The 23,056-nt window shown below is 39.7% G+C and overlaps 2 protein-coding genes across 8 annotated transcripts in view; both read left to right on the forward strand.

The window, feature by feature from the left end:
- The first annotated feature begins 76 nt into the window (after window positions 1-76).
- atg9b (autophagy related 9B) lies at window positions 77-15,940 on the forward strand. 4 transcript variants are annotated; one of them, XR_014623650.1, is made up of 15 exons: window positions 77-759; window positions 863-906; window positions 1,180-1,244; window positions 2,125-2,295; window positions 4,592-4,733; window positions 4,914-5,662; window positions 5,966-6,119; window positions 6,331-6,510; window positions 6,673-6,918; window positions 7,191-7,429; window positions 7,517-7,610; window positions 7,864-7,948; window positions 9,364-9,536; window positions 15,191-15,306; window positions 15,737-15,940. XR_014623650.1 is itself a non-coding variant. In XM_084368139.1 (14 exons), exons 1-13 carry the CDS (start codon window positions 651-653, stop codon window positions 9,516-9,518), a joined length of 2,433 nt encoding a protein of 810 aa, XP_084224265.1. In that variant the 5' UTR covers window positions 77-650; the 3' UTR covers window positions 9,519-9,536; window positions 15,740-15,938. The 4 variants fall into 4 exon arrangements, 2 of the variants coding, with proteins under 2 accessions (XP_084224265.1, XP_084224264.1); XR_014623651.1 differs by lacking the exon at window positions 15,737-15,940 and adding an exon at window positions 15,409-15,569; XM_084368139.1 differs by lacking the exon at window positions 15,191-15,306 and having other exon boundaries at window positions 15,740-15,938.
- Window positions 15,941-18,029: 2,089 nt separating this feature from the next.
- obscnb (obscurin, cytoskeletal calmodulin and titin-interacting RhoGEF b) overlaps window positions 18,030-23,056 on the forward strand; it is a 59,285-nt gene continuing 54,258 nt past the window's right edge. For all 4 annotated transcript variants that reach the window (XM_084368134.1, XM_084368136.1, XM_084368135.1 and 1 more), the window contains exons 1-2: window positions 18,030-18,420; window positions 20,237-21,323. In XM_084368134.1, coding sequence (XP_084224260.1) covers window positions 20,246-21,323 — 1,078 coding nt within the window. In that variant the 5' untranslated portion in view covers window positions 18,030-18,420; window positions 20,237-20,245. The remainder of the gene's footprint in view (window positions 18,421-20,236; window positions 21,324-23,056) is intronic.

Below are 23,056 nucleotides of genomic sequence, written 5' to 3' on the forward strand. Positions count from 1 at the left end.
ACAATCCTGACCCGGAAATGACGGCGAGTAAAAACCGGAAGTGGCGCCAATGACGTTTTGTTGACATTTATTTGCGAAAGACAAAAACAGTGGACACACAGAGGATGGTGTATATTTGGAAGGCAACCAGCGGACCTCGGGACAAACTGAAGACCACCGTGTCGTGATTTAAACGCAGCTGTGGTCACAGATTGGACTCTCAAAGCGAAGAACGAAAGCAGATCTGGATCAGCAGATGGACGGAGCAAGTCGGGAACAAAACAAACCGTGTCACCGTGACTACACGAGAGGCTGAATCATTCACAGGCTAACCAGACAGCAGACACTTGAGTTAGGTTTTAACGTTATTTTAAGGCAACTAACATCCAGTAGTCAGTCTGTGGGAAATTCGAGCTCTTATATTTTATCTGCTACCAAGTATATTACATGTTGACATGGTAGCGTAGACGTACAAGAGCGTTGTCCGCTAGACTAGCAAGTTAGCACGCTAATGCTAGCCGTGGCTAACGTTCCCCTCATCTGAACTGCTTGGGCTGCTGAGAGGCTAGCTTACACGATGTACTGAGGCTGCGAGACTGCATTCACTTCCACACAGTGTTTACTACAACTAGCTCGTCAGTAGGGAGCGACCATAAGAATGTAAAAGCACAATGGCCAACTTTGAAGCTTACCAGGAGTATCAGAGAATTGAGGACTTCGAGGAGGACTCACCACCAGGGGAGGAGGATTTAATAGTGCATGTGCCAGAAGGCCTAAAAGGTAAACATGTCATGTAGACTGAAGCATCTGTAATATCACTGACTAATAGGCTGTTTACTCTGTAGGGGTTTCTAGCTGTCTAATGCTTTTGTTTGTGTTGCAGACTCATGGCACCATATCAAGAACCTGGATAACTTCTTCACAAGGATATCCTTTTAAATTACAGTGTAGTTAAATAGCAGGTCTCCCAACATGTCATTGGCATCATGCCATGCTGACACACATATTTATTTAGATGCATGTCAGCAGTCATATATAGAATCTGTTGAACTCCACAATGTTTACTTCTTGACAGCCACTTACTTTTACAGTGCTTCTGGGATCAATAGGAAAGTGAATTTTCTTGGAAGCGTTGAGTTTGATGATTTAGACAAATGTCAGGTGTCTTTGTTTGTGTTTTTCCTTAACCGGCCTGTCCACATCTATCATTTCCATCAGAAGAATGGCTTTGCCTGTATGATGCTGTCAGAGTTCTTTGAACTCGTGTGAGTATCATACTGATTCCTGGAAAACATCATCAAGTTTTTAACAGGAAATTTATTTTCAGTAAAGCCTGGGTCTTCCTCTTCATGGTGTTTATGACAGTTAAGCGTGCCTCAGGCTTCAGCATGAACAAGTTCAGCCAGATGATTTCAACACCAGCTGTACTTGAGTCTCATGTGAAACAGTTGTTTCTCAGTAAAAAGAAGAATTGTGACTATTTATTTATTTACTACTTGCTCTCTTACTATTTACATATACTTATTATATTATTGTTGTTACTTATTTACCAGCACCAGCCACCACCCAAATACAAATGGCTAGTTGATGAACCTCAAACACAAATCCAAAAAAAACAATGGTAATCTATTGATTGGCTGGTAAAATTTGAATACTTACTTGACATTTGGCCAGTCGACAAAAAAGTTCATTTTGCACCCTGACTTATTTAGGATTTAGTATTGTTGCTTTTCTTTAACATTCATTATAGTAAATGAGTCTTTGGGTTTTGAACTATTGGATAGACAAAAGAAGTAATTTGAAGTCGGCACTTTGGGCTCTGAGAAATTGTGATGAGCAACGCATTTTTCACACATTAAAAACTGAACAATTAATTGTAAAAAATAATCTGCAGATGAATCAATAATGAAATGTTGCAGCTCATCTGTGAACATATTAAATAAGCGAAACACAATTCATCTGCAAGTTCAAACATTAATCACTTCTCTATATATGCTGAGTTCACTGTCTGTGGCTTGATGGTGAGAAATGAAATACATTCACTTATCACAATACTATATACCAGTATTAATCTCTTTTGTCATTGTTGTTATTTTCTTGTATGAAACCTAATCTCTTTTTTCCCTTTTCGTCCCTTCCTAACAGTCAGCTTTTGTTTGTTGTCACATTCACAACGTTCCTGGTCAACTGTGTGGAGTATGACGTCCTGTTTGCCAATCGAGCAGTTAACCACACCGGCCCAGGCCACAATCCGCTCGACAGGAACAAGGTCACTCTTCCAGATGCCATCCTACCCAGCCAGCAGTGCACTGAGAGGTAATCATCTTTAACACACTATTAAGGAGAGCTTTAGTGTGTTTTCCTAAATAGAACAAAATCAGTCTAAAGTTGAGGCGAATTAATCAAAAAGGCTGTACAGCCGCATAAAGTGATGTTCTCTCATTCCAGCCAGTTTGATAAGGCGCTTTGTTCTAAAGCAGACATGGTCTTGGATATTATTAGAGCCCCTTAGAGACAGGCCTTTAGAGGGATTTAATTTGTCTGGCTTAATACAGATGCAATCAGACTTTCACACTTACTTTTTTGTTGGATTGTGCAGGATGTCGCTTCAGACCTCAAGATTCGGTCGCATTAACAGTGAACGAAAATGGAACAGTAGCCTATTGAGATCTACGCCATGGCTTTCCTTATTTACCCCAGAAAATCATGAGAACTCTCTTGTATTTATGATGCTAGACAACGACTCATCTGAACATCTTTTTTTTATTTTTAAACTTAAAAGAAGCAACTGTAACCCACAGCCCAAGTATGTCAACGTGACACAGATTTTATATTATTTATTGTGCATTATTGTTTTGAAGATATCTGCAAAATATAAGTAATTTATGTCAGATAAAAGTGCCAGAGGTAATGGCAGATTAAGAGCTAGCATTAAATGTTTGATTTGTTTAGAGACCCGTTCTGTGCAAAAGCATAAGGTCTTTAATTTATTATTAATGATCTTTACGTTCATTGTACACTCACAGTAGCACCCAATACTCAAAAATAAAATAAACAAACACGTAAGAAATATTATTTCTAAGTGACAACTCCTTCTAAGAAATGTATTTCTTTCTCAGTTTTGTTGTTTATGTCAACCTGAGATTGGTAGCTTCAAATTGCAACATTCCTCATGGTGACTTGGAGGGAGGTATTTGTGTACTGTGGTCAGATTTGCTTCAGGGAACATGGCAATGCATGTAACTGATAGCTTCGACGAGGTAAAACTGTCCTGGCGAAATACTGACAACTTGGCTGGGCCAGCAGGCTGACAACCACATGACACCTCACTAGCTGGCCTCAAGGGACAGACCCTCCTGCCCCACCCCACTCTCTCCCTAGCCCCATGCTGTCAGAATTGTTTTATTTTTTTTTTCCCAAGATCAAGATGTAACCTAGCCTCTACTTGTTTTCTCCAGCTAGGCCTGTCATCAATTTGTTCCTGTTTTGACGGTGGCTCAATAGTCATTTATATCAAAGTCAATGACGTACAAACGTTTGGAATTCTAATTTGGGAACAGCTTGTCCCACAGTTTGGATCCTCTCTGTCCTCTTCATACCCCGTCTCTAATTTCCCTTGTAAAGCCAGATCCATGTCCTGAAAACTAATATTTTGTTTGTTATGTCTCAAAGTGACCTAATTCATTTAACCTTTATTTTGACTCAGAAATATGAAATGATATAGACGTTTAAAGGAGCAGCAACATTTGTGCTGATATGGGCTAATGCATGATTATAAGTTTTGTTAACTAATGCACAGTGTGTCCTGTGTTTTGACATGTTTTGACATGAATACTTTAATAGATTACAACATACGCTGAAAGCAACAGTTGCTCATTTTCTCCTCTGTTTATCATGTTATAAGTTAAATACTATTTAAAGGGTCGATTTACAATGTCGTACTATGCGTCCAATTAGATGTATGTCATTTAACATAAATTCTAAATCCAAGATTTCAAGTTAGCCATACCGTGAACCACCTGTCTAGTAGAACCTGCTAGCCAATTCACTAGTGTTAAACTAGTGAAGTGGCTATGAGAAAGACCTCACTTGAAATTTTGGATTAATTCTGAGTTAAAAAGACTTAATTTAGAGTTATCTGAAGACTATTAACACTTGTAGTTATGTGTTTTATTACATAAGAATATATCATAATTTAAGGCCCACACTGAGGGAAGCATATTAAGATTGTAAGTACAACAACTTCCTTATTTAGTATGACTAAGCAGTTAGGAGGTTATTGAGGTAAAGCTCTTAGTTAATGGCCTTTTAGTTGGAGAATATGGTCACACAGGACAAGGCATTGATAAGTGCTTTAAAACGATTCATAAAGAGCCAGTGTGCTACTAATTTGCATGCTAAAAGCAACTAGCTAATGTTTATATGTGTTTCCTAATCTAAAGTGTCCCTATATTTCCATCCCATTCTAAATATTGCGTGAGCGTTGTCTCTAATGTTTGATTACAGCTGTAGCTGACATTTACATAGTCGCCATGTCTGAATTGCAAAAAGCCATTACTAACAAGAAACATGAAGCCAGCCATGTCTAAAAAGGTTTTTTGTTTCTTTCCAGCATTCAAGAGAACAGCTGGATTATTTTCCTCCTCATCATGGCAGCCATCTTCTGGATCTATCGACTTATCAAAGTCTTCTGCAATGTTCTGAGCTACTGGGAGATCAGGCAGTTCTACATCAAAGCGCTGAAGATCAGAATGGTAGGTGCTGCACCTGGAGACCTTATCATTACATACAGGGAAATGTCATTCAAATCAATGTGACAAATGTCTTATGCTTCTTTGAAGATGACATGAAGATAACCATACCTAAAATGATGATGTTTGTCATGCATCGTCAATCTTTTGGTTTACTTTGTATTCCTTGCCTCCTCGTCCCAGGATGAACTATGCAACGTCACATGGCAGGAAGTCCAGGACCGGCTCATCAGCCTGCAACGAGAGCAGCAAATGTGCATACACAAGAAAGAGCTGACGGAGCTCGACATCTATCACCGCATACTGCGATTCAAGAACTACATGGTGGCGATGATAAACAAATCACTGCTGCCAGTGCAGCTGCAGCTCCCCCTGCTGGGCAATGTGGTGTTCCTCACCCAGGGCCTCAAGTACAACTTTGAGCTAATCCTCTTCTGGGGTCCTGGCTCTCTGTTTCAGAATAAGTGGAACCTGCACCCCAAGTACAAGAAGAGTGGAAACCGGCTAGAGCTCGCACAGCAGCTCAGTAGAGTCATCCTGCTGATGGGTTTGGCCAACTTGCTGCTATGTCCCTTCATCCTGGTGTGGCAGGTGCTCTACGCGTTCTTCAGCTACACCGAAATAATCCGCAGAGAACCCGGAAGCCTGGGAGCACGACGCTGGTCCCTTTACGGCCGTTTATACCTGCGGCACTTCAACGAGCTGAACCATGAGCTGCACGGACGTTTAGGCCGTGGCTACAAACCCACTTCCAAATACATGAACTCCTTTACATCACCACTGCTGACTGTGATGGCGAAGAACGTTGCCTTCTTCTCGGGCTCAGTGTTGGCTGTGCTCATCGCGCTGACGGTCTATGATGAGGACGTTCTGACAGTGCAGCACATTCTGACCGCTATCACTGTGCTGGGGGTGGTTATCACTATCACCAGGTGAGCTTTCCTGCTGTTTATGATATACAGATATACAGTTTATTCTGTAATAGATTATGATTTGCAACATATTTATTACATTTATCCAATTTGTGTAATTAATTCATTAAGTTGTATTTAATGGTATGCAGAAGCTTGTTTCAAATTGGGGGAGTACTTTATTTCTTACTAATGAATATTGCAAGATTTTCAGTCATAAAAATCAAACTTTATCATACAAAACAATCCTATTACCCCAATTCATCTCACATGTCCAGCAGTTCTGTTGAAAAATGTCCATATTTTGTACCTGTCCTACACCAGGTCCTTCATCCCAGATGAGCATATGGTGTGGTGCCCAGAACAGCTGCTGCAGTGCATGCTGGCACACATTCACTACATGCCAGACCACTGGAGGGGCACTGCTAACAAGAGCGAGACCCGTGACGAGGTGGCGCAGTTGTTCCAGTACAAAGCGGTGAGGGGCGGAGAAACTCTGTGGATTGGAACACATTTGTCAGAATACATTTATGGATGATTTTTTTTGTGGTGATTGATGAAGTTGTTAAAGTGGCTCCTGGGTCTGAGATGCAGTCTGGATTTATTAATGAATTCTTGGGAACATTGATCTACATTTGACTATGTGTAAATTTCAGAATGTACATTTAGTGTTTTTCTGTCCAAATCAGGTGTTCATCTTGGAGGAGTTGCTCAGTCCAATCGTCACACCCTTCATTCTCATCTTCCTCCTGAGAAATAAGTCTCTAGAGATCATCGACTTCTTCAGGAACTTCACCGTGGAAGTGGTTGGTGTTGGAGACATCTGCTCGTTTGCGCAGATGGACATCAGGCGTCACGGAAACCCAACAGTATGATTTCTTCCTTCTGTTACATCAAATACAAACCACTCAATTCTTAAGTTTTTTAAAATTAGACTGGAGAGAATTTGACTCTCAACAAGCAAAGGTCTTAGAGAATATTTAATTGAATGTTATAATGTTGAATTGAAATTCAACTTTATTTATTTGCAGTGGATGTCAGAGGGCCAGACTGAGGCCTCCATATACCAACAGGCTGAAAATGGCAAGACAGAGCTGTCTCTCATGCATTTCACCATTAAGAACCCGCGTTGGCAGCCGCCTCAGGAGAGCTCAGTGTTTATCAGTCATCTGAAGGACAAGGTGCAGCACGATGCACAGGGCGGCCCCTCCACCCAGCTGCTGCTCTCTGAGGCTCCCCTCTGCACCTCACTGCAGTCCAACGAGTCTGCCACTGGGGTAAGAAACCCAGAGGACACAAATAGTGTGCACCACACGTGAACTAAAGCTATTAGTCATGCTAATCAAATTGCATTGTCTATTAATATCGCTGACAGTCGGTTCATACATTTTAACTAGAACAAAAATGAAAATAATTCATAGTTATTACCACTGGATATTTTAGGAATTTAATCAGGTATTTCCCCCAAAGAATTTTAGCGTCAATGTTTTTCTTTTCTATTCTACTTTAATTGTATTTACTTATTGGCTCTGATGTTTGCTGTTTCCAGCCTGATAATCTGTTGGCGAGTGTCCTGGCCCACCCCATTCTAACTGCGTCAGGACTACAAGGCCGAGACCATCGCTTCATCCCACCAAGCACCACTGCTTCCGCTGCTGCCAGCGTCCTGGCCTCTCTGTCCTCCTCTCAGCTCGCACATCCCGGCCGCAGCCGCACGCACAGCCTCCTGCCCTCATCCGTCCACCCCGAGAGCACCATGTACCGCAGCGATCGCACCATCATTGACAGGTACTTAACATGCGTCACATTTTTCTGCAGCATTATTTATATACTGTAGCTTTTAGAATTAAATAAACAGCTGTGTTTCTTTTTCAGTATGACTAACAGTGACTCTCGCATCCGGAGCAACACACTGCAGTCAGAGTTTGCCTCAGCAGAGATGAGTCTTCACGCCATCTACCTGCATGAGGTAATTTCCTGAGCTGCCGCCCCCAGGCTCTGCAGTTGACTTCCATTAATATATTTATCCGTCTTCTCTCTTAAGTTTTAAAGTGATTCTCCCCAGACATATCCTCTGAGTATTATACAGGACATACACCTCTTAAAGGTGCTTGTAACGTTTGTATACTCAAAAGATAGATTTAGGTCAAAGTAACACTTTTCAGTATCTCTTGTACATTAGTACTCTGTTCTGTTGTACACTGACAACTGCTTATCTCCAGCTCCACCAGCAGAGCTCCCATCCACAGAGAACTTCGGGGCAGTGGCAGAGCCCAGTGCCAATGAGAGATCTGCACACAAACACTGGTAAATATTGATTTTAAAGAACCTTGCAGCCTCAGTTAAGCTATAAAACAATTGATAAGTTACTATCAGTGTCAGTTCTGTTCGTTAAGCTTGATTTTAGACTTTGACGTTTTCGACTTTTGACGTTAATATTAAATGTAATGAGTCTGTGTAATGTGAAAAAGATTGCTTATAGTGCTGAAATCATGGCTGTGACCTAAATCTGCTCCACTAAATTACACGCTCCAGTCAGATCAAAAACTACAAATTGAGCAGAGGCTTAAAAGACATCAGATTAAATTAGAATAGATTTTAGAAGGAATTATGTCCGCTTTAATATTTGTCTAACTTACATTATACTACATGGTAGTGCACCACGGAAGCCAAACCTGCACTGACAACTTGGCACAGTAACATTACTGCAGATATGAAGCTCACTGGGGCGTATTACAAGTTTCAAGTCTCTCCAAGTTGATTTTCCAACTAAAGTGAAATGGCTGCTAGAAACATGAAGAAATACAATATACAAATATTTAACATTGCAGCATACTTTGAAAAAAATTAAATATTTGTTTATGATTTGTAAATTGGCTAAAATATACTTATACAATCCTTCAATAATATTCCTCTTTGTTCAAAAAATTAATATATTATATGATATATTATAAGTATTAACATGGAAACATATTGAAAAAATAATCACACTGATCATAAAATCTTCAGTGCTTCAAATCAGAAGTGGGATAAGGTTGAATCATTTCCCTTCTGCTAACTTCACTATGCCTAACAGCATGGCTACATTGAACACCCCACTTTGGGGTCTTGATGATTGTTTAGTTTACCTCTGTAAAAATTCTGATGGTTGGTTTCAGCCTCTAACAAGGTCTGTCAGCCAATAGTATAACTCATTATTACGCATTAACTGTGTTTTGTTGGCATCAAAAGTCTTGGTAGTTGGCAGTTTGTGGAAAAATGTAACTGTTTTTTTACAGTATGCACACAGCATACTGTACTGCCCTAATGTTAACTAGCTAGTGTTAGTGACATTAGCAATAGCTAGTTAGCATTAGCAATGTTAGTGTTAACAAACCACTTGAGGGAGTGTTATCAATAACACCTTTTTAACTAGCAGCGGTTGGTTGCTTAGTTACTTTCTCTAGCTGTAGATTTTAACCTCCAAACTCTAATCCATATTATATCCATATTATACAAACTCTGTGAAAAGACAGTGCTGCTGGGTCCAAAGATTTGAGACACAATCCCAAAAACAAAAGCTCACAGACTTGTTATGACCTGTGACTCACACAGCAGGTGTAGCCAGCTAAAAGATACATTCCGCTGCACATTTGCTCCGCAGCGGTCTGAGTACATTAGGTGTTCAATGTACTGTGGCCGAAGGCCAAGAAAGACTGACCTTATATCAATATTCTTCTCAGGTTTCCAGGCACAGAGTGGCCTTGGTACCAGCATTTCCATGCCCACCCCAGTCCACCTCGGACGCTGGCAGGAGGAGGAGGAAGAGGAGAATGAAGACGATCAGGAGATTAACAGTGGATCTACTCCAAAGCAGGGCACTGGGAGTAGTTGTTAAAGTGCCTTATGTCATAAGGTACATGCTCTCTTTTAAACACATATCTAAGATGTATGCTTTGTGGTTCTGTATCCTGTGACACTTGTTTGTTGACACTAACAACAGGCCTTTTATCCTACAAGGGAGACATTGTCATGATAATTTCTCCTCTCTCTCTCTCTCTCTCTTTTTTTTATAGAGTGTTTACATTTTACTTTCTTCTATGAACATTGTGGCCTTAGATGATCTTCATGGAGAATATAGCATGGACCTTTAAAAACATCATTCAGCTTTTGTTGTAGGAGAGGCTCATTGAATAACCACTGTCTCCGCACCTCCACGCCTCATCCTGTCACATCAGGCAGACTATGGCATCAGGGAAACCATACGTCTTCCGTCCGTTTCGTCCTGATTTTGTCACTAACTTGTACAGACAAAGGGCGTGTAAAGTGGCAGAGAGACAATATAGTGTATTCATTGGATCACTGTGTGATGGTGGGTGCGGCCAATTTTTATTGTGGAATACAAAAGGCTCATAGTGGCTTCTGCTGAGCCTGCGTGTGCACAATTCTTGTATTTGTGCATCACAAAGTTTTACAGCACGAGTCTAATTGAAGTTTCTCACAGAGTGGTGTCTTGATCTGTGTTACAAAGACTGCAAACTGTATTGTAGCTGCCTGAACAATTTTGATCACCTGAAGAAAAAAAAGAAGTCAATAATTCACGTTGTGCTGTTTGACCCTGGTGATTTGTAAATACACTTTTGCGTCTTACTTATCCTTTTAAAAGTCCTCATTTTTACTACCAGATCTAATCCTTGAAAAAGATACCAAGTATTGACTGTACAGTAGCCGTACTTCTAAAACACCATGTGTACCTGGCAAAAAGCCCTATTGGGTTTGACAGAACATGTCTATACACATGCTTTGATGCTGCTGTCTGTGTTTAGTGGTCCTAAATACAGATTTTATTCAGTATTAATAGTTCTGAAGCTGATGTATCAAGACATTACTGTTCCTTTTAAAAAACACGACAGAAATCATGGGGCCCAAATACACTTGGCGTCAAAATCTGATGCAGATATAAGATGTCTTTTTAAGTCTATTTAAGCTGCACCTAAAGTCAGCTTTATGCCTTAACACCGATATAAAGACATATGTATTTAAATCCCGTATGACCTCAGTGGTGGTGAAGAAAAACTAATACTCCAACCAATACCTCTGCAGTGTATTTACTTTTATGTAAATATATATATATATATACAGTACATAAAAGAGTATTTGCAGTGTACAGATGCATCTTCTAACTGCATTTTGATTTTAATGGCAGGTGTAAATGGAATCTGTTTATTTTCTGATCTTATTTCTCGCCCAGAAGATGTTTTGAGTGAAGCATCCATGTCCCAGAATTTTTTTATTTTTTTTTAAAAGAACAAAACAGGGTGGTATTGCTTTTACAAATCTTTATCGTGCACATGAACATGTAGTTTGTGTCCCTTTGTCCAAATTGCTCACACGAAAATAGAGCCTCGTCATAAAGGGCTGATTTTAGTTTAGTTTCCACAGTCAGCATAAAATCTTAGCTGCAGGTTTATTTATTCCCTGTTTCCCCCCCAGATATTTAATTGAGATATGACTATTATTTATTTGAAAAGAAAATATTTAGATTATTTTGTCAAATCATTTGCTATCACAAAAGAGTATAATCTTCTTAAAGGAAGAAATGTAGCATGTACCCCCACTAGTTTTTGAAAAAAAGCAATTTTTGATTTTGAAATTCTGATAAAAAGGATTTATTAATGCAAAGAAAACAAGGCCAGCAGCATGATGTTGAATGTGATTTACACTTACACTCGGACTAAATCTGCTTGTCGATGCAGTGTGCAAAATATCTTTCTACTCTTTTCTTTATTGCATTCTACATAGATCACAGTAATATAGATATCATCCTCCAAGACTGCAAGACTTTAGAGGATGCAAATGTGTCTTTGCCCTCGCGCGTGCTTCGAAACTATTACACTTTTTGTTTGTTTGCGTGTGTGTGTGTCCGTGGAAGGAATGCGTTTTGACACCTGCGTAATTATGCTAACATGAACTCAGAATTTTTGCACTGACAGAAAATAAACCATTTTTTTAAGATGTGTGCATATATACAGTACCTGGAAAAGTTGATTTTAGAAAGGGCAGGTCTCAAAAAGGGACGCTGAGTCAGTCTCCATCCTCCTCTCGTTGTTTGTATATAAGTAAAGCATCAGCATGTGTCGACCACCTGGAACCACTGTGGCCAGATCACATAAGGTCGTTCTTCTTACCTCTGGTCAGTAAAAAAACAAAAAAAAAGTGTGTTTCTGTCACACTGTTAAATATGCTTACATGCGTATTGTGGTCACTGTCCATTTGTGCAGTGAGTTTATCCCTGTAGAGACACTGGAGCTCAGCTTTGTGCACAGAGTTGATTTCTGTTGACGGTCTCCACAGTTACACCTCACTGCTATGTTTGTCGTTTTATTTTAAGCAGTGCCTTAGTGTTAAGGTTTAGTATTTGCTCTGAATAGAAGCCATTTCATGTAAACTATTGCATTTACGTTCACAGATTTAGCAGCACACATATGTACAGTATTTTATTTGGAAAGTCATTGTGTATAGCATCAAGTATGTGGTGAAGTTGTGGATGTGGCTCCTAGGATGATTTCTACTGTCAGTCTGTTTATGTGTCTGACAGCACACGTCTTCTTATCATGGTGTCTAAAATTGCACTGTCCTCAATATCCTACAGCAGCAGGAGTTATGCCTTGTAATTGGCAGTGTCATCATGGCCAACCTTCTCACCGTACTATGGTTTCTTATCCACTATACACCAGTCTAAGAATCACACTGACTGGAACAAGGTGCTAAGTTTTCATCCTGAAATGTTGAACATGTTTTAAGACGTGTTTTTTGTTTTTTCTTTTTGTTACATAGGTTTGTCTGTTTGTTTTTATTCTGTAAATTAAGAAAACACTAGCTGAGAAATGAAACATGCCAAAAGAACTTGTTTTCGGCACAGCTTTACAATACATGTGTTGTTTTTCTGTGAGTGAGTAGAGAGGCAAATAAATCTTATTTTGAGTGTATTTAATCATTTCATGTGTGGTTGATTATGTGATGTTTATTTGAAATAAAAATCTATTTTAATTTTCTCTTTGTTTTATATTATTTTGGGTAGTTTGCTGCATCTTGTGAGATTACCACATGGAGCATTTTCTCTCACACTAATATGGCACTGATGCATGTGTCCTTCTGAACTGCAAAGCCTTTTATATTAAGTGTATGTCTTATGGCTCAATGTCAGCCTGTCAGCCTGACATTTTTGTCCACAGTGAAGTGTCTTGATAACTGTTGGAATAATTGAAAAGAGACTTACACCTACACTCTTACTCCATGCCACAGAGGTTTAATGAAATGATAATGACTGAATAATGAATTTAAATTTACTGAATCATTAAACCTCTATGGCATGGACTAAGTGTGCAGTGGTTACCCTCTTCTCATTCACATGATTTCCTGATAGCCTTGAACCTACGTGATGTGTGTGTAACCAGCCGACTCTTCTTCAACTGTTGGAATGATTGCCATGACATTTTCTGCAGCCATTAAGTCTTTTCATTCATGAATGATGAGATTAGTACTCTGCAAAAAAGTTAAATCTCATCAAGTATACTGTCCAATATCTGGTCAAAATATCTCATTATACTTAATATACGTCAATGTTGTACATGTCAATCACCTAGAAAGTAACATCTCAGCAAATATAAGGACTTGCTTCTTGACAATTATCACTTGTTCTATGGGCAGGTATTTTTTGAAAAACTTATTAGACACAAGAAACAACCTGTTTTCAGTATCGTTACTGATTTCTCACCTGATTTCTTACCTGCCGAAAAATGATGTTAACATAGGCTGTTAATCCTAACTATTGTTAGCGTACATTTGGCCCCAACCACAATGATCCTATGTGTATCTGATCAAATAGAGACTGACAAACTGAGAATGAAATGTCCCTAAACAGCCAGTGTACAGTGTTTAAATAAATACTGGAGAACAACTGCATATGTGAAGAAAGTATAAGGCCTTTTGTGGCTCCAGAAGCAGCTGCATTTAATCTGATAAATTACCTCTAGTGATGTCATTTATTGGCTAAATTGCTTTGTGGGTAATGTAGGTGCCAGGATTTGAAAAAGCAGTCCACTGGTCTAGCATTGCACCTCTGTAACACTGCCGGTCTCATTATGGATAGTTAGAAACAACCAGAAACATATGAATAAAATTCATACAAGCTTTTATTATACCATGCATTCTTCTTGGCAAATCACCCACAATGCAACTGGCAATTTATCAGATTACATGCAGCTTCCTCTGGAGCCATAATAGGCTTTACACTACTCTTTTCACATATGAAGAATTACTCCTCAAGACCTGTAAACACACTTTAATGTGTAAAATTGGATACCCTTTAAATCACCTTTGTGTGGGATTCAGAATGGCTGTTTGGTGACTCCTATGATTACATAAAATAAGTCACTTTGTTGGACAGCAGCATAAGGTGAATTGAGGTTATGACATGGACAACACAACAACTCAACCACTGATGAAACAATGAAATTACAAAATAATCCTGTACCATATCTTTAAAGGATATAAAATAATATATTTCATGTAAACATCTGATTTATATGACTTCTGAACTCTTCAATAAGAGCTCACTTGAACAACTTTTAAAAAATGAAAAGCTTTATATATTGTTGCACACAGGACACCATGTCTCTTGTGTTATAGACAGTGGTCCAAGGTGGATTGAATTGCCTCCTCTTCCCCTCCCTCTTGCTCAATCACTCACCGTCTCTTCTCAGATACTAATCAGCTGACACATCTCAGAGTTTAGATCCACCTCTCCTGTGCATGCCAATTCAGGTGCTGTTGTCTAATCTTTGGGATGAACATCAAATGCAAGGACATTTACTTCGTACTTTGCTCGCACTAATACAAAGTCGGGTGAAGTTTTGTAGGCCACAAAACATTTCCGGAGCTTCACAGCAAAACGGCGTGGCAGCATTCTCCACTTGTTGTCGTAAAAAGAAAGCCAAATTCAGCTCATCCGGTGTAATCCAAGTCTGTGGACGCCCCAAGATCCCAGATTTATCTGAAAAGACACATTTTCAGGCCAAAATCTTCACTGTAGCTGCTAAGCTAAAAGTGTTAGTATGCATCCAGTAGGTGTAGTGGGAGCAGTTGTTGCAAACACTTTTTGCTGTGAAGCTCCAGAAATATTTTGTGGACTACATACATCACCTGACTTTCTATCCGCATGGGAGTGAGTAGATATTATAGGGTGACCTTATCCTTTAATAACAGTTGATTGATGGTGCAAGGGACCTCTATCCTTTTTGTGTATTTAAATAGTTAAGGGGACTTTTGCTTATTGGCTTTCTGTCCCTGCTGTAATATTTGCTACTCTGTCGATACTGTAAATGCTATCTTCATTGTAAATAAACACAACAATGGCTCTATATTGTAACACACCCGTCTCATCTTTTTTTGTGTAGTTGTTGAACTCCCATAGAACATTTCAGGAACAGAAACGCCCTCTAGTGTTCATTCTTGGCTATCTGTCCTTGGTGCAGCTCACATTTGTCTCACTTGTCATCTGTTGTGTAGATGTTCTTTGGAGATAACACCCATGTGTTTCGGTTGTGAACATGATACAACCTTGACCTTATTCTAGAAATGGCTAAGAGGTCAAGTGGAAGGCCTTGTACGTAGGTCAGATATTGGTGAGTATATGTTGCGGCTATTTTTGTGAATATTGTCTAATCATGAAGAAATGTTTTACTTGGAATTTGATCCAACTCTGTAAGTGCGAAAAACATATCCAGGTGCGAGGTGCCTGCATGTCCACTGCCCCAGGCTGCATTGTGCACAAGGTGTCATGACAGGGTGACTGCTGGCCGAGAGTGGCTTTTGGATGACGACCAAAGGTTGTGGAAATACCATCCATGATGTGATTTGATGCTACTGACTGATTTGGCATCTTGAAATGCAGCAAATGAGGGGGAGGAAAAGCAATTGGAAGTAAGTCAAAATAAAAATGTATAACATTATTTTATTTTTATCCTCATTAGTAATCTAAACTGTTTGGATAAATGGGACAGGAGCAAACGAAGGAAGGAATTATCTGTAATTTTCTTGTGTTCTTTTGCTCAGTAGACTTTCGGGAGTATGGAAACCTCGCACAGTAGCCAGAACAGGATGAAGTAGAAGCAAGCAGCAACACTGGATTACTGTCTGCTAGAGTTTCGGAGCGTTTAAATAAGGGCCCAGGCGACCTGCTGCTGTCAGTCATTGGCACTGGGGGGAAAGCCCGCTCTGAAAGACCGAGAAAATACCATGGAAGCCAAAGAATAGGAGGGGAAGGGGTAAGACTTTCCCCTTGTTGCTACGTACCATCAGCATTACATTTAAGAAATATTGTCATGTCTCCAAATCTGCAATAAAACAGAGCATAATAAAAAATGGCACACAACTGCTCTGGCATCTAGGGATTGCTTTGTCAGGCTGAATGATTGCTAAGTGTTTCCATCATTACAAAGATGTCATGGGAGATACATTTGGCACATTACTGTATTTAAGGCTTTTGCACAATATGAAGTCATAACTTAATTATGGCTCTGACCAGCTGGGTACAGCAGCTGTCAGCATGGTGATTGTGGAATACAATGTGCTAGGGGGCAAGTTCAACCAATCTCTCAGCTTACCCCAATCACATCTACATTCAGTTTAAATAAAGAGCTTAGCACATACAGTATACATACATGTGGATAGCAACTAATTTAGATCATACTTAGAAGGCGATAGCCACAAGAAAGGAAAGGTTACTCAATAGTGAGTACAATTATGGCAGATTGTCTACCCATTCATGCTTTTAAGGCTACGAAGAACAAAAAATAAGGTTTAAAGGAGCACTTATATTTTGGGAAATATTCTTGTTCGCCACATACACTCAGCCATCAATCTAATGTAGCTGAAAGAACGAGGTAATGGTTAAGATGTCATCATAACACACCAAAATATGTTCATATACAACTGTGCCAAACTGGTAACCTCATGATGAGGACAGGGTAGGGACCACCTGTTGTTAATTAAGAACTCCAAAGCACAAATTAACTTCAAATTTAATTTGGCTCGTCCTCAAACTCATTTCCCACATTACCCTGTGGTAAGATGAGCCAAACGATCATTAGATGAAGATAGAGGTGACAGGAGATTAGTTTGTAGGTCACAAAGTTGCACATACAAGAAAGATGAAGTTGCAAATTTATTTGGTTTTGTGGAGTTTACCTGTACCTGACATTTTTTTGGCTTTTCTGGCTGCCTGTGGGTTTATACTGTTCAGGGACTCCAGTCGACTCGGGTGACTAGGCTGACTTGGATGAGGTGCTGAACAAGCCAAAAGCAGGGTCGTAAATAATAAAGAATCATCACAGAATAAACAGTCAAGTGAAACACTAAAAGATCCCAATATCCCTGACTAATTTTGAGTAGTTTACCTTCTAGGAGGGATTTGGGTTCACGACCGCATTAAATCCTCAAACAGACGAAAAGCAACCAGACTGGAAATAAGAAAAGGTGGTTAAATGGTGCATACTTATAGGCTGTTAATTAGTATGCTCATAATTCCACTTAATTGCAATACGCCTAACAGTGTTGCAACTGAAAGCTCCTCTCTGCAGGTGTAAACCAGTTTGGGAGTAGGCTAAAATTCAGCATTATAATGAGTTGTTTACGACCGAGTTGTAGTGTGCAGCCTGATTACCTAACTGTTTCTATTAGCCGGATCCCGCCACCTTTCTAGCTTCATATTTTCCTCTGAGAACAGCTTGTTTATTCAGTCACGGAAAATACAAATATATATGAGTTCTTATTATAACCTCATTCATATTGTAAATATTGAAAATCTGAGTTTGAAATGTATCTACAAAACTACCTAGCGCCCCTTTAATTGTTTAAAAAGACGTGATAAGATAAAATATACAGAAAAAGCTGCTGAATAAATGACATTGGAATAATCAAAATAGAAAATTTTGCATACTTTCTAGGAGGGATTAGGGTTCATGACCTCAATATATCATTAAAAAACTATGAATTGACTGTTTTGTATTATGATTATCTTCTTTATGCATTGACTTACTTTATTGTATTGTTTTTTAATGTGTCCTTGAGTGACTTGAAAGGCGCTTTAACATAAAATGTATTATTATTATTATTATTAGGCTATTATTAATAATAAAACAGAGGGAAAGCAACCAGACTGGGATCAAGACAATGTGGTTAAATGGTGCATAATCACAGGCTTAGTATGCTCATAATTCCACTTATTTGCATTACTCATAAAGAGTGCTGCTCCTGACAGCTCCTCTCTGCAGGTGTAAGCCAGTTTGGTAGTAAAATCCGGCATTATGATGAGTTGTTTACGACCCAGCTGTAGTGTGCAGCCTGCAGCAGTGTGCAGGGGCCCCGGCCAGTCTGCTGCTGCTCCTGCCAGGCCTCACCACCACCAGCAGGCTATCTCCTATCTGCACAGCTAAATGACAAGTCTATTTTGGAAAAGGAGGCTGCGCCAAAATAGGCACGTCAGCTATTTGGCATCATGAGGTACCGGAGAAGAAAGAAGAAATAAGTCTAGTCAACCGCCCACCACCGGAGACTGGGGGGATGTTCCACCATCCTGGATTTACAACCATTTCACGGATATTTGAGCACAAAGAAGACTTTTTTTTTTTTTGGGTGGGATTTCTAAAACACTGATATTGGAGTCCAACGGAAATCTATCTTTGACGGCCAACTGAAGCCACATGATTCAGTTTTACCTGAGTGGCTGAAGACTCAAGGTGAACAAAGTAATTATTAGTCTAATGAATGATAACAGCTTTAAATGTCACATTAATAATGACAAGGAGTGTAGTTGACCGAAGTTGTAGCAGTTTTTTAAATTAACTTTAACTCTTGACTTGTATGTGTACTTATAACTAAACTTTCACACCTGTAACTGCTAACAGTTAGCTAGCTACAATAATTTAAGCTAACCTAGCTAACGTTACAGCTTCCAGTTACCGTTAAGTTACCGTTATGTGCTTTACCGTCTTTACAAACGAGTGTGCTCCTGTTTTAGCAGCTGTACAAACGTTTAATTAATACTTGAAATCCAGCATCATTTTGGAGATATTACAGAATACAAAATGGACACTGTGAGAGATGAAGTAACGTTATGTTTGTGAAGTGGGAGCTTTATCAAGCAGCTGATGTCCCTTTCGCTTCTACAAATGGCAATGGACAGAGACAGGGTCTGACAGCTGAGGTTATTTTTGGGACAGGCAGTTCAAGCGACAGAGGTGACAAAGCTCGCAAATGTCAGTCTTTGAAAGGCACATGTCTGCACAATTTGACCTTGTTACAGGGGAATTTGTTTGTTGTTGTGTTATTAAACTACCTTCCTATCGAATAGGCTGCATGGCGAGAAGTTGGGACTTTGTATTGGTGATATCTGCAGGGCCAGGACAGGGGTGTGTTGACTGACACTGAGGCTACTGTAACTGCCAGCCATAAATATGAACTGAGGAGTAATGTCTATTTTCATACCATAACATATTTATAGAGTACACTTAAACTGTCACATCTGACAATGGTCGCATTTGACAGGCTTTGTAAAAACATATATATTTGGTCATAATATATTAGATAACTGAGAATCTTTATATGAACATACAAAATATGTAGTTTTGTTTGTTACAGTCCAGAAGACATTTTATTTGTGTTTCCCAAACATTTATTTAATGCAAGAGGACTGCAGTGAAACTGCATATTTATCCATTATTCACAATTGTTTTTTGGGAATTTGGCTTATCGGATACACCACGCCAATCTACTACCTGCTGTTTTGCCAGCTATGACAATTATCAGAAAAAGAATAAATAAATAAATAAAGATAAATGAATAAGTTTAATAAATAATTTTGTCATTATCTACTCACCTGCATGCATATGGTAAGTCGGGTGAAGTTTCGTTGTCCATAAAACATTTCTGGAGCAAAACAGCATTGCAGCATTCACTTAAAAACAGAAGTAGATGGGAAAACAAACAAACAAACAAACAAACAAACTTAAAAATGGCTCTATACATTTCACGTCCAGTGTAATCCAACGTCTCTGAGCCAAGATCCCAAATTGATTTTAAAAGACAATATTTACACCCTTTTTAACTTCCTTTTTAAACTTTTTTTACTGTAGCTCCTGAGCTAAAAGCGTTAGCGTGCATCTCATCTAAAGTGGATGCACGAGCTTGACTACAAGTTGAGGGTGTAAATAACATCTTTTCAAATCAACCTGGGATCTCATGGTTTACGAAGACTTGTATTACTCTCGATAAACTGTATAGAGCAACTTAATGTTGTCTTTTACTCTTTAAAACAAATCCACAGCTACTTCAGTTGTACAGGAGAATGCTACAACACTGTTTTGCTGTGAAGCTCCGAGACATGTTTTAATACTTAACCCGATTACCCAGCAGCATGGTAGTGAGTAGATAATGAGTGAATTAAATATTTTTGGGTGAACTTGCGCTTTAAACAAATGGGACATCCTCTACAATGCTGTATATTATTTCCCGCCTGGTACTGTTTTGTAATATTCACCTGTTCTCCGTTTATAGGAACAAACAATGGATCCAAACTTGTTTGGAGGAGTCCCCAGGTTTCTCAGCCGCCCAAAGGCATTCTCATTGTGTGTAGGCAAGGATGCCACACTGAGCTGCACTGTTGTGGGCAGCCCGACCCCATTGATCACCTGGGAAAAGGAGAAGCTGAAGCTGACGTCTGGGGGGCGCTTCAAGACCGTGGAGGATGGAGACGTGTACCGCCTGACCATCTATGACTTAACACTAGAGGACAGCGGCCAGTACATGTGTCGGGCCAAAAACAACGTTGGGGAAGCTTATGCTGCTGTAACCCTCAAAGTGGCCCTGCCAACAGAGATGGCTCAAAGGGCCCCTGTTTTCCTGCTTAAGCCAACCTCTACACGTGTAGGTTTGGGAGGTGATGTTGTTTTCCTCTGCCGTGTTGTAGCTCACCCTGAAGCCAACTTTGATTGGGAGAAAGATGGCCGCTATTTGGGGGAGTCTAACCGTATCAAGATTCTAAACGAAAGTGACGGCAGCACCTTAAAGATCCAAAGTGTACGTAACCTGGATAGCGGCACCTACACCTGCAGGGCCCAGAACACTGTCGGCCGTGCACAGGCTGCAGCTGCTCTTGTCGTAGACGCCCAGGATTCCCGCCACCTGACTGCAGACAAGAACACCTCCCTCCTCTCTCACCTACAAAAGCGCAAAGAGGAAATGAAGAAGGACATCTCCATCTATCGCACCGTAGAAAGCAGCACCTCTGTTTCTTCCTCCTCCACAGCCAGCATCAGAGACGGGTTGAGTCTGGAATATGAGCTGAGGGCATCCGCTTTGGCGAAGCTGCCTAAAGGTGTGTTCACCCGTACCTGCACGGTGACTGAAGGCAAGCACGCCAAACTCAGCTGCTTTGTGACGGGTCACCCAAAACCCCACATTATCTGGAGGAAGGATGGAACAAATATCAGTGAGGGCCGCAGGCACGTCATTTATGAGGACCAAGCTGAAAACTTCATCCTCAAGATCCTGTACTGCAAGCAGAGTGATAATGGTCTCTACACCTGCAATGCCACCAATATGGCTGGGCAGACCTACAGTGCTGTGTTGGTAACAGTCAAAGGTAAGATGGTCATAAATTATATGATTAATTGTTTTCCCTTTATAGTAACAAGTCCCATGAAAACTGGCAATATATTGATCTGTTTCTGAAAACTCTCTGCCATGTCTGTGGCACCTAGCCCTAAGACCCCAAGCCAATTGGTTCCCACTGAAGACATAAATCTTTAGAAATGGCTCACAAGTATACTGTACACCAGGGCTATTCCAATACAAATTTAGTTGGGCCAGATTTTAAAACCAGGAAATGTAGATCAGCCAAAAATTTTAAGCAATGTATTTCAAACCCTTTTTTTTGTGTGTTATTTAGTTTTAAACAAACGAAAAAATTAAATCATAATGCAATCAAACTCTGTACTTTAGCGTCCTTTCCTGTGATCCCTCTGGAAAGTTTGTCCCGAAAGTTTGATGTTTCTAAATGTGGTGCCTCCGAACATTTATTCTTTAATTACCACAATGCACTCATTGCAAATTAAACACATTAGTTTGACATTTGGAGATGGCAGTCAAAGAAGTAATTGCCAGTCCAGGCTTTCATTGTCAATTTTACATTTCAGGGTTGACAGAGACATAATTTCAGTGATTTGTGAAAGATACCAGATCCATTTCTCCTGCCTGATACATACTGTGTATGTGCAACTCTCAATAGAGATAAGAAGGAAGTAAGATGGCCACTTGTTAGCTACTTTCATGATCAACTCTGGGAAAACTATGTTTCAAAATTAAAACTGTTGGCTCAGCTCCAGAGTATGGATATGGATACAGCTGGGGAGCAGAGGACAGTAAGAAAACTGAGACATGGGGGAAATGTACCTGATCTAGTCTGCAACGTCCATTGAAATAGTAGGTGTAGTAAACACATTGAAACCTTTGGTTCACATAAAACAAAGTCAGATGAATATAAATCTTTTTCTTTTGCAAATTTTTGACATTATTTCAATAGGTAATGTACATGTACAGGAAGTAAGATGGCTCACTCGTAGCTTCCTTCATCAATTCTGGGAAAAAACAATTGTTGTTGAGTGTTATTGTTTAAGACTTTTTAAAAACGATTTAACTTTCTCTGGATGCAGATGAGGTATATTGTGACTTATATGGACATCACATGTATAAGCAAATGTGTGTAAGACATACATGGACATATACACTATATACAGTATGTAGTCTACGTACTTGTATGCTGTTTATGTAGGATTATTTTGAACTGCAAATTAATAGACATTTGTTGCTTTTGTGAAAATTTAAACACCAGGATGGTGCATGTGTAATTTAACTCAAAATAAACTGCAGTGCATATGTTCATCGCAGTGAAGGAACCTTTTACCCAGTGCAGCAGTGTGGTCCATGCATGTGTTTGTGATAACCATAAAAGTGTAGGTATACGACATCAAGGAATATACTATAAGTTCCTCGGATAAAGTTAGTATCGGCAACCGCACTACTGTAAGTGTTGTCCAGATCACTATTATACCAAAGCCTCATTTAACCTCTCAAAATGTGTGTGGCTTTTCACAACAAGGTTGAATTCTGGCTCATCCTCTGAAGGGGGGTGTTGTGTTGCATCTATTTTCTGCTGGTGATGAGTGGTTCACAGTTGCTAAGATGGTCACTCACTTGCGGGAGCTCATTGGCACCACTGGTAGTGTGACTTCCCTCGGGAAGAAATTGTCCCAGGAGATGAAATTATAGAGATGTTGTTTTATGTCTGCTGTCAATTTCCATTCAGTCCGATAATGA

This window comes from Pagrus pagrus (genome assembly GCF_965226575.1).
Source record: "Pagrus pagrus genome assembly, chromosome: 12".
In the NCBI taxonomy this organism is placed as follows: Eukaryota; Metazoa; Chordata; class Actinopteri; order Spariformes; family Sparidae; genus Pagrus; species Pagrus pagrus.